The 10,842-nt window shown below is 41.0% G+C and overlaps 1 protein-coding gene across 1 annotated transcript in view; it reads right to left on the bottom strand.

Moving 5' to 3' along the window:
- LOC101939210 (complement C4) overlaps positions 1–10,604 on the bottom strand; it is a 97,303-nt gene extending 86,699 nt beyond the window's left edge. The window contains exons 1-7 of the mRNA XM_065581281.1: positions 10,431–10,604; positions 9,562–9,754; positions 7,767–7,950; positions 6,948–7,018; positions 4,685–4,770; positions 2,963–3,045; positions 1,912–1,999 (exon numbers count right to left, since the gene is read on the bottom strand). Of these exons, the coding sequence (XP_065437353.1) occupies positions 1,912–1,999; positions 2,963–3,045; positions 4,685–4,770; positions 6,948–7,018; positions 7,767–7,950; positions 9,562–9,754; positions 10,431–10,495 (770 nt within the window). The 5' untranslated portion in view covers positions 10,496–10,604. The remainder of the gene's footprint in view (positions 1–1,911; positions 2,000–2,962; positions 3,046–4,684; positions 4,771–6,947; positions 7,019–7,766; positions 7,951–9,561; positions 9,755–10,430) is intronic.
- Between the last annotated feature and the right edge of the window lie 238 nt (positions 10,605–10,842).

Consider the following 10,842-nt stretch of genomic DNA (forward strand, 5'->3'; position numbering starts at 1 on the left):
CCAGGAGGGCCATATAAAAGGAGCTGCAGAACAGAGTAGCAGTTAGTTGCTGCTGGAAGCTGGAGAAGAAACGACTGCATTCCTGCCTGGCTGAGGGAACTGCAGCACAACGGATGGCAGGGACTGGAGGGAGCGAGAGGCTGCTGGCTGGCTGCTAGGTCTGAGCCAAAGACAGTTTGCTAGTAGGGACTGGGGAAGCAATAAAGGAGCTCCCGTCTGGCTGTGGACACTGAGTAGGGACTGAGCCTTTGGAGGGCCGCAGAAAGATAGTGTCTCCAGGGAGGAAGCCCTGGGGATACAGCCCCATACCAGGGCTGGACTGGTTTAAAGACCACAGACACACCCAACCAGAGGGGGCACTCGCGAGAGGCGGGTGCCGACCCTGCTACACTGCCCTACCTCACAGGGCATACTACAGTGACGGGGCACATACGTGCCTAAGATTGATATAGCAAGTAAAGAAACACCAAATTTCTGAGACTCTCTGCATAAAGGATCCACCCTACAGTAACTGCTAATGTAGGACTAGCATTTCCAATTCAGACTACAGATGGCCTAAAAACAGAACCATTTATCTGAAATCTCTGAATTTTCAGGATTTTGGAAAAATAGAACCTAGATTTGAACTGCTCTTGGTTCTCCCAGTCTCTGCTTGAAACCTGTGCATGAGAACATAATGTCTAAGAAGCTCAGTGTTTCTCAAACTGGGGCTGCTGCTTGTGTAGGGAAAGCCCCTGGCAGGCCGGGCCGGTTTGTTTACCTGTCTCGTCCGCAGGTCTGGCCGATCGTGGCTCCCACTGGCCGCGGCTCACTGCTTCAGGCCAATGGGGGCTGCGGGAAGCAGCGGCCAGTACGTCCCTCAGCCTGCGCCACTTCCAGCAGCCCCCATTGGCCTGGAGCAGTGAACTGCGGCCAGTGGGAGCCACGATCGGCCGGACCTGCGGACGAGGCAGGTAAACAAACCAGCCCGGCCCTCCAGAGGCTTTCCCTACACAAGCGGCAGAACAAGTTTGAGAAACACTGAGCTACGAGATCTAAACACCACTGAGCTTTGGGAAAAGTTCAGATTTGGGTCTGAACTAACAGCTGAGGTCCACCTCTATCTAAATCATAAGTTACTGGGCTTAGAATGTTGCTAACTCTCATACTTGCTGATTTTCCATTTAATTAAAAATAATGATCTCTGGTTGTCTTAGGGACTTGTTGATCTAGCAATCCAGAAAGAAATTCTCTCTCATTTTCATCTCTTCTATAGCTCATAAAGAAAGGCACAAAGCCCTGTTTCTTTCTTTATCAGACTGCATCCCATTAGCACAGAAGCAGCATTTCACAGCAATGTTTCAAGAAAGAAGAGACAGAGAGAAAGGACCAGAATATGAGAGACTGAAGGAGAAATGCTTGAGAAAAACCAGAGCCTGCTCCCACTAACGTTAGTGGAAAGTCTCCAACTGATTTCTATTATACAGGATTAGATGTTAGATGACCTGCAGCATGTACTCAGAAACAAGAATTATGAGATGTATATGATGTATGATCCATACCAATGTAAAAAATATAATATCTGTCTATTTAGGTACCTATGTGGCCCTCATCAACCTAGTATCTAAGCATCTAATCTAGAAAACAAACATTTTTTAAAAAGGTTTGGTTATTTAAATGGTCAAATTAAGCAACATACAATATTAATTCTGTCAAGACACTCCAAGTAGTGCATTTTGACTTTTCATATGGCTTGAAAGCATCCAGTCTTTAAATTCGGGGCCCCAAAAGATGCATTTGCCAACAATTGAACTGCCTCTCCTGTCTTATGGATTAATTTAATTATTAATTACAATTTGTGGAGGAAGTGACAGAGCCCACTTTTTCTTATCCCCAAGCCTCATAAAAAAGACACCATTAAAATATACTTACGTTGCATAAATATCAAATGTAAAGGTCTTGTTCCAAATATGGTAATATGGCTCTAATGGGATAAGTTTGACTTCAAAAGATGGAAGTTCTGCACAAAAGAACACAAAAAATAAAAGATCATGTCTAAAAGAGTTCACAGTTCAAATGTGCCTTCAACTCCTGAGAGTTCATAATGCATGAGGCTTTGGAAAAATTGGCAGCTCTTTGTTCCTGCACTGAAAGGTGTGCAGAGAAAGTTGAAGTCTCCATTTAAGCTGTAGTCAAAAGCAGAGCAGTCTTTGATAGCCCTCTTGCTAATCAATAGTTGGAGCTATATTACAATGGCATAGAGACAGATAGACTCTGGATTTATTTTTTTATTTTTTTTTTAGGAGCCTGATCTCACAAATACTGATTTATATCCACTGAAGTCAATGATATTTCACATATGAAAATATATGTGAGATCAGAATCAGGCCCATTGGCTGAGTGATACTCTTAGAGTTGGCTGTTCCTCACCAAAGTACATTCATTATAAAATCCTCCAGTTCACTAAGGGTCAGGTCATGATTGGCCCCTACATGGTTGCATAGGGATGAGAGGGTGCAAATTCTTCCCAATTCAAGCACCTTGCATATGGATTGTCTCAGCCCAGTGTTGAGACTGTTCCTCTGTGCATCTCTTTGAGCCCAAAGCATTCTAGAGGGGGTAGAGCGATTGCCCTGCTACCTCCCATCACTGCCCCCTCCCCCTCCCACATACACTGCACTGGCTCACACAGCAATTCAGACACACTGGGGTGAGTAACCATCATCATCTTAATGGATGGTGGAGACTGCGCGCTACCATATGCACCAGGGAACTCAGCAAGGGATTACACCTCCTTGAGGTATAATCCCACTAAGCGCTGCTCGAAGAATGGTTAACACCACCTCCTAATTGGGTCACTGCCTATCAAGCCGATTTGGCCCTCAGTTATCTAGAAGATCTAATATCTAAGCACAACCAGAAACTTCACTGAGATATAGTCAGAACTTCATGTACTCATGCTCCCAGTTAAACATTAGCTTACCATATTTTTTAACTTCAAATTCAGCTGAACTATTGGACATCTCATACCCATCAAACCAGGCCAGGATTTTCCAGTTTCCAGGACTAGTGTTCAGATTAAATAGAAAGGGGAAAGTTTCTCTTACTCAACAGATTTTCAAAGCAATTTAAACATATTTAATGTCTTGCTAAATAGAATAAGGAAAAAAACAAAAAACCCAGCAGTTGAAACCAAACATCAATCTTTGCTTCCTTCCTTTGTTTTCACCCTCTAACAATGAATTTCCTTCATTTTACTTTCCCTTTACTGCTGGGAAGCCCATAAATGTCTCTCTGAAGCGCTGCAGTCTGGATTGAAATAGACACTTTGTAGAGCATGAGGAACAAGCCAATAAATTACCATGTTGCAAACTACATGGAACACAGATTACTCCCTAAAAACCTATATGAAGAAGACAGTCACAGTATATTCACAAAAGGCAATCTTCATGCTATGCAGGGCCGGCTCTAGGCACCAGCCTGGCAAGCAGGTGCTTGGGGTGGCCACTCCGGAGGGGGGCGGCACGTCCAGCTATTCGGCGGACGGTCCCTCACTCCCTCTCGGAGCGAAGGACCTTTCGCCGAATTGCCGCCTCAGATCGCGATCGCGGCTTTTTTTCCCCCCTTTTTTTTTTGGCTGCTTGGGGCGGCCAAAACCCTGGAGCCGGCCCTGATGCTATGAGCTCTAAATAATTCAGCATAGCATTTAAGCACGTTTAACTTTAAGCACATGCTTAAGTCTCATTGAAGTCAATGGGATTCAAGCTTGTAATAAACAAATGCTTAAACATAAGTGCTATACTGAAGAGGGATGGATTTAAGCACATGATTACAATTAAACAGTTTGCTGAATTGGGGCCTTCATAATTTGGAATACATATAGCAGCACCATATAAGCACTAAATGGTTGAGCTGGCTCTTGTAAGGATCAAGGTGTCTTCCACAAGGATCTCAGGGCCACACATGACTGGGCCATCATTTCCTGCCAAATGACGTTTTCTAAAAGGATGCCATAGCTGTGCTTGAATGTAATCAAAGCAGAAACATCCCCTTCATCTGTTACGGGACTGTAGCGCCCCACTCTGTGTCCCAGGGTGAGGAACCTTTACCCTTCTTGTTTTTAAGGTTTATCTTTTTAGTATGTGTTTCATGTTTTCCAGCATTAGGGGGAGCCATGGCTTGGCATGTATAGACATGCTGTGTATGTGCATGTGACAGGGCACATGAATAGCCTAGGATATATATGGGTGTGTTAAGAGCTTCTCCATGTACTGTGTGATGGAGGCGTGACAGACTCTAGACAGAGAAACAGGTTCATCGGACCGTAGCTGGTACGCCCCGCCAGACCACACAGCAGGGAATGAGATTTTCCTTACTTCCTGTAATTGTAGCCTAGAAGCATATATTTAGATCCTATTGTAGTTTTCAATAAAATAGTTAAAATCCACCTGATCTCTCTCAGACTTGTCTGAATTGCACTGGGGAAAGGGCAATTTGTAACACACCATCCTACATTCCTCTCCCTGCTCTAACAAAGGATGGCAAAACTAAACAACACTTGGTGAGGAAGGGAAAATTGTTTCCAAACTGAGCCTGTGTATCTCTCTAGCCACTTTTAGTCTGAAGACATTTCTGATGCTCCCAAATAATAATAGTAGTAATTTTGATATGTTGACACATTGAAGATTATGCCACAGTAACTTACTCTGCAATGTCAGGTATCACAAAATGTCCACTGGTCATTGGCTTTGTCTGCAACGCTGATTTTTTAACCACCATTCCTTTTGAATTCTATCAAGGAAAAAAACAAAAACAAAGATACAGCTCATACCCTCAGAATGAAACGGTTGTGTCATTAGCTGAAGTTTGCATCTAGATCCTGGGGAGGGGAAAGAGCAAGATTGCTCTAATTTTTCCTTTCTTTAGGATTCCACTTTTCTGCCCCACCTCCATACTCCAATTTAGACCGAGAAGGACTATATTAGATTCTCTTCACAGCCCGTAAACACGACTTCTCCTCTGACTGGAAGACTTACTGCTACTGCTACTAAGTGACACAGTAAATTGCCCTGACAGTCCTCCCTGCCCTTTCTGGCCTAGGAAGAAAGGAAGAAATTGGACCCAAGATTCCAACATGATAGTGCACAGAACTAGTCCTAGGCTACTCAATTAGCCATATGCTGAATGTCTTAATATAATTATTGTTCTTTACCTTATATTTAAGGATATACTTTTAAACAGTCCCCCTCATGAGACCTGGATGGGAAACTAACAAAGCCTTTCTCATCTACTTACAGGTTCAAGTCTGAAACAATTTGGTAATACTAGGGCTGTCAAGCGATTCAAAAAATTAATCACGATGTAAAATTTTAGAGCCTGCAAGTCCACTCAGTCCTCCTTCTTGTTCAGCCAATCACTCAGACAAACAAGTTAGTTTACACTTGCAGGAGATAATGCTGCCTGCTTCTTTTTTACAATGTCACTTGAAAGTGAGAACAGGCGTTCTCATGGCACTGTTGTAGCTGGCGTCATAAGATATTTATATGCCAGATGCATTAAATATTCATATGCTTCAACCACCATTCCAGGGGACATGCATCCATGCTGATGATGGGTTCTGCTCGATAATAATCCAAAGCAGTGCAGACTGATGCATGTTCATTTTCATTATCTGAGTCAAATGCCACCAGCAGAAGGTTGATTTTCTTTTTTGGTGCTTCGGGTTCTGTAGTGACTGCATCAGAGTGTTGCTCTTTTAAGACTTCTGAAAGAATGCTCTACACCTCATTCCTCTCAGATTTTGGAAGGCACTTCAGATTCTTAAACCTTGGGTTGAGTGCTGTAACTTCTTCAGAAATCTCACATTGGTACCTTCTTTGTGTTTTGTCAAATCTGAAGTGAAAGTGTTCTTAAAATGAACAACATATGCTGGGTCATCATCCAAGACTGCTATAACAGGAAATATATGGCAGAATACGGGTAAAACAGAGCGGGGGACATACAATTCTCCCCAAGGAGTTCAGTCACAAATTTAATTAACACATTATTTATTTAACAAGCGTCATCAGCATGAAAGTATGTCCTCCAGAATGGTGGCCGAAGCACGAAGGTTTAGCATATCTGGAATGTAAATTCTTTGCAATGTTGGCTACAAAAGTGCCATGCAAATGCCTGTTCTCACTTTCTGGTGACATTGTAAATAAGAAGAGGGCAGCATTATCTCCCATAAATGTAAACAAACTTGTTTGTCTTCACTATTGGCTGAACAAGAAGTAGGACTGAGTGGACTTGTAGGCTCTGAAGTTTTACATTCTTTTGTTTTTGTGTGCAGTTATGTAACAAAAAAATCTAGATATGTAAATTGCACTTTCACAACAACGAGATTTCACTACAGTACTTGTATGAGGTGAATTGAAAAGTACTATTTCTTTTGTTTATCATTTTTACAGTGCAAATATTGATAATAAAAAAATAATATACACTTTGATTTCAATTACAACACAGAATACAATATATATGAAAATGTAGAAAAACATCCAAAATATTTAATACATTTCAATTGGTATTCTATTGTTTAACAGTGTGATTAAAACTGCAATTAATCATGATTAATTTTTTTAATTGTGATTAAATTTTTTTGAGGTAATCGCGTGAGTTAGCGGCGATTAATTGACAGCCCTAATAATGACTGAAAGTTGTCACCATCGGATATCTGTCCAATGGCCATATGAAATAAATTGATGGTCTCTATTCAGTTTTTAATGGACAAATGCCCATGCCACAAAAACACATCCGTTAACTGGAACTCTTGATGGAGGTCTCGGAAGCCACCTCTGCACTAGAAAATTTTTTAACCAGATTCTCACAATTGTGAATTAAAGTGCAGCTGCACCCTCAAAAGCCATCATTGGAACAAGTCTCACTCTTGAACTTCCTGGAGAACTACCTACCACAGTTTAAATACTCACTAGTACAATGACTTGAATCTTCTCATTTGCAGGTTTCATTGCATTGTCCAAGGTGAAGATCCTGTATTTGACTATATAACAAAAATGGTAAAGCTGAGGGTTTCATTTTACCTTTCTAAAATACACATTCTAGTTCTAGTTTCATGTTGTTAACTGAGTCAATCAATTCAGGAAGGCAAATCAAATAATCAGAAACGTAATAAAAAAAACTACCACTGTCTTTTCCAGGTTATACTGTATGAAGCAAGATAAATATGAACAAATGTGTTTGCTGTTTTAAACCTATCTCTTATAAAGATAAAATAAGTTTGGTTCCACGATAGTATCATTACAGGCACTTAACCATTGCAACTCAAATGTGTATAATGTTGAGCTCCCTGTGTTATCACTTAATCCAATCTCATATTTTGTAACTTCACAATCACTAAAAGGGGACATATTGTGCATCACAAAGCTCTGTGAGGGTGTTCCCCCTGTATTTTAATATTTTTCTGATGAGAGTCATTGCTGTGTGCTTGAGGAGGAAGTTCCAGATTCCACTTGGGCCCTGGATGAATGTCTAAGGGCTAGGAGAAGGAACAAAAAAATTCTTTCCCCTTTTGTGCCATTACACAGAGCTATGTCACAATGCCGCAGGCCAGAGTCTACTGCAGTACAAGTGCCTAGAGTCTACTGCAGCTGCTGGACACACATAGGGGGTGAGGGGAGTAGTGAGGTTTTTGCCATAAAGTGAAGAATTTGCCATTAATTTTTTCCCTAAGAGCAACCACATGATATACAGCATTTTTAACTTCTGAAAAGTGGCACTATTTTTTTAACCTTTTGTATTAGGTGTGTATATAGGTTTATCTGTCTGAATAAAAATGTAGCCCTTCTTGGAAGACAGGAGGATGCGAGTGTGCTGAGCATGTTCCTTAAAAAGCTCCTTGCTTTCAGCGACTAGCAGAATATACGGTTTTCGTCTTTTCTTGAACATATCTTCAGGCATCAAATCAGGCTTGACCTGAATATAATGGAAGAACAGTGTTAGATCCTCACATGGTGTTATTCAATGTAGCTCTACTGAATTCCAAGGAGTTATGCCAACGTAGAGCAGCTGAGAATCTGGCCTAAGAAGTTTATCCAATTGAAGTATCCATGAAATAGCTGAAGAGTTGATACCATTTGTATGGCTCATATCATTTTTATACAGACGGTACTCAAGTTTATTTCTATTTTGGGACTCTTATTTCTTTGCCATTAGAAATGCAATTCACTCCCTAATTTTCTGCCATGGAACTATGGAAAAGTAAAACACCTTCTTTCAAATGAAATATAATTAAAACCTAATTACTTTTTACCCTAAATACATATTACATTCTTGTTACCATGCCATTTGCTAGCTATAATATTACCCCATATTCCCTTATTTATTCAAAGTTTGGGTATGTGATTAGAGTGTTGTCTGATGCATATTAATAAGGGCTACCAAATGTCCTGTCTAGAAAGGAGCTCAAACCAGAGCTGCAGATCTGAACTTTAGGGATATTCAAATCAAGTCGGAATTTTGCAGCATGTCTCTGTCTCCACAATAAGCCAAAACAAAACCCCAGATCTCAACTCTCCTGAACTTTAAGGACTCATTTCAACTGCCATTAACAGTAAGCAGGCTTTGGGGTGCAATGCAGCAGCTCCTTGACAGCTCACAGCAATAGCTTACATTTTTAGATTAGAAGACCATACATTCTACCCCTAGGTATGGAAAGTGCCCATCACACTCTGGGTGCTACCACAATCTTAGGCCTGGTCTACACTAGAAAATTAGGTCAGTATAACCATGTTGCTCAGGGGTGTGCAAGATCCACACCCCTGAGTGGTGGAGTTAAAACAACCTAAGTCCCCATGTAGACAGTGCTAGGTCAATGGAAGAATTCTTCTGTCAATTTAGCTACCGTCTCTTGGGGAGGTGGATTACCTATGCTGATGGAAGAATCTCGCCCATTGGCATAGGTAGTGTCTACATTGAAGCACTACAGCAGTGCAACTGCAGTGGTGCAGCTGTGATGCGTAGTGTTTTAAGTCTAGACAAGCCCTCAATAATAAAAGTGAAGACGACCACTTTCTCTAAATGGAACTGTGAAGTGACTTTGCCAGGGCACCAGGGCCAATATTCCATTCCACATTCTCATGAAAAAGTCACTAGATCTTTATTAATCAAAAGTGATCAGGAACTTGGGTCTACCTACTGCATAGAAGATAGCACCTATCATCACAAAGTAGGGTGACCAGATGTCCTGATTTTATAGGGACAGTCCCGATTTTGGGGTCTTTTTCTTATATGGGCTCCTATTACCCCCTCACCCCCTGTCCTGATTTTTCAAACTTGCTGTCTGGTCACCCTATCACAAAGAGCCCACTGAAACCATGCTGGAGCACTTCTTTAGTAGTATAGACTCAGAAAACAGAGTGCCACCATCTGAACTGGAAATACTACTCCAAAGAGAGCTTGAGTTTTCCTATCCAAGCTTTGACCCCATCTAGTCAGTGATATCACACAGTCCCAGCTCATGATGATATGGCTGCAGAGAGATTTTTAAATGACAGCTTTTGGTTACTAGTATGATTGTTGACTCACCATAATTTTTTTCATTTCCTGATAGTTGTTCTCTTGATTGAGGGTAAAGACAGTCATGTCTGATAGTAGCTCATTATTTATCTCATCCTTGAAATATACTGTAACTTTGACAGAGCTCTGTGCTCTGTGCACTTGAACAGTTATTGTCTCATATTCTCCTACATGTACCACATTTGGTGCAGTAATAAGAAATCTAAAACCAGATAGAATAGACTATTTACTGACTTATGTGGATTTTTTTAAACAGACACTAAAAAAGCACCCATCAAGTGCAAACTTTTCAAAAGACACTAAATAAACAGACTTCTTAATTCCCCCAGATCAAACCAACCCAGCAACAACATAAATACAATAGAAATCAATCAACTCCTTCCCCACAATTCTCAGCCACCCTGAATCACCATAACCAGTCCTACCCCAAATTCATCTCACATACAAAGGGGGAAAGGGTGGACCTTGTAGACCGAATAATGACTACCAATGCCCAGTTTAATAGAGAACAAGATTAGACAGGCTCACGCCTACATATCTGGAAGTAATACCAGGCAGTGCATTAATAACATTATATAAATGTGTGTATTTTATACTTGAAAACATGTATCTTCAACTGATGGTACCAATACCTCCCCTATACTATCCATTCCTCCAAATGCTTCCAGATGTCAACAGGTATCACTTCCATCTTATATATGTTGAGTTATAGATAGTTCATCTTCATCCAGATGCCTGTCTCCCTAAAATACTAGCAATACAAGACTATAGAATCTGGGTTTCATGAGAAGGAGATAGGGAGTTGAGTGTCAGCCAGCTATGCTTTCTGTCCCATGGCATTTGTCATTAAGCAGAAAACTAATAAGCAATATACTTACGATGGCGCTTGTTCTGCATTGCGCAAGAATGCACAAATGCTCAGCACAAATACCAGCCTTTCCATCAAAAACCTTTGCAATATAAATGTCCTTGCTGCGAAAAAGATCTATCCGAAGAACATTAACAACCTCCCTTTGAGATGGCGATGGTTAGAACGGGGCTGACCACAGATTACATCAGTTATCAGTCTCTATCCTGGGTTACTCATTAATAACCCTCAATATTATGCAATCAATAGTGACTGAAGGTTCCAGAGATGTAAAAACATAGCCCAGGGATGTGCATTCTAGAGCTAATCAAGACTTGCATTGTTATTATTCAGCCTCCGTTGCCCAGATTCTTTGCAGCTGCAATATTTTCAAATGTTAGTCATTTAAAATCATGTGGAGTGAAGTTCTTATAGTATGATGC

This window comes from Chrysemys picta, chromosome 1, assembly GCF_011386835.1.
Source record: "Chrysemys picta bellii isolate R12L10 chromosome 1, ASM1138683v2, whole genome shotgun sequence".
In the NCBI taxonomy this organism is placed as follows: domain Eukaryota; kingdom Metazoa; phylum Chordata; order Testudines; family Emydidae; genus Chrysemys; species Chrysemys picta.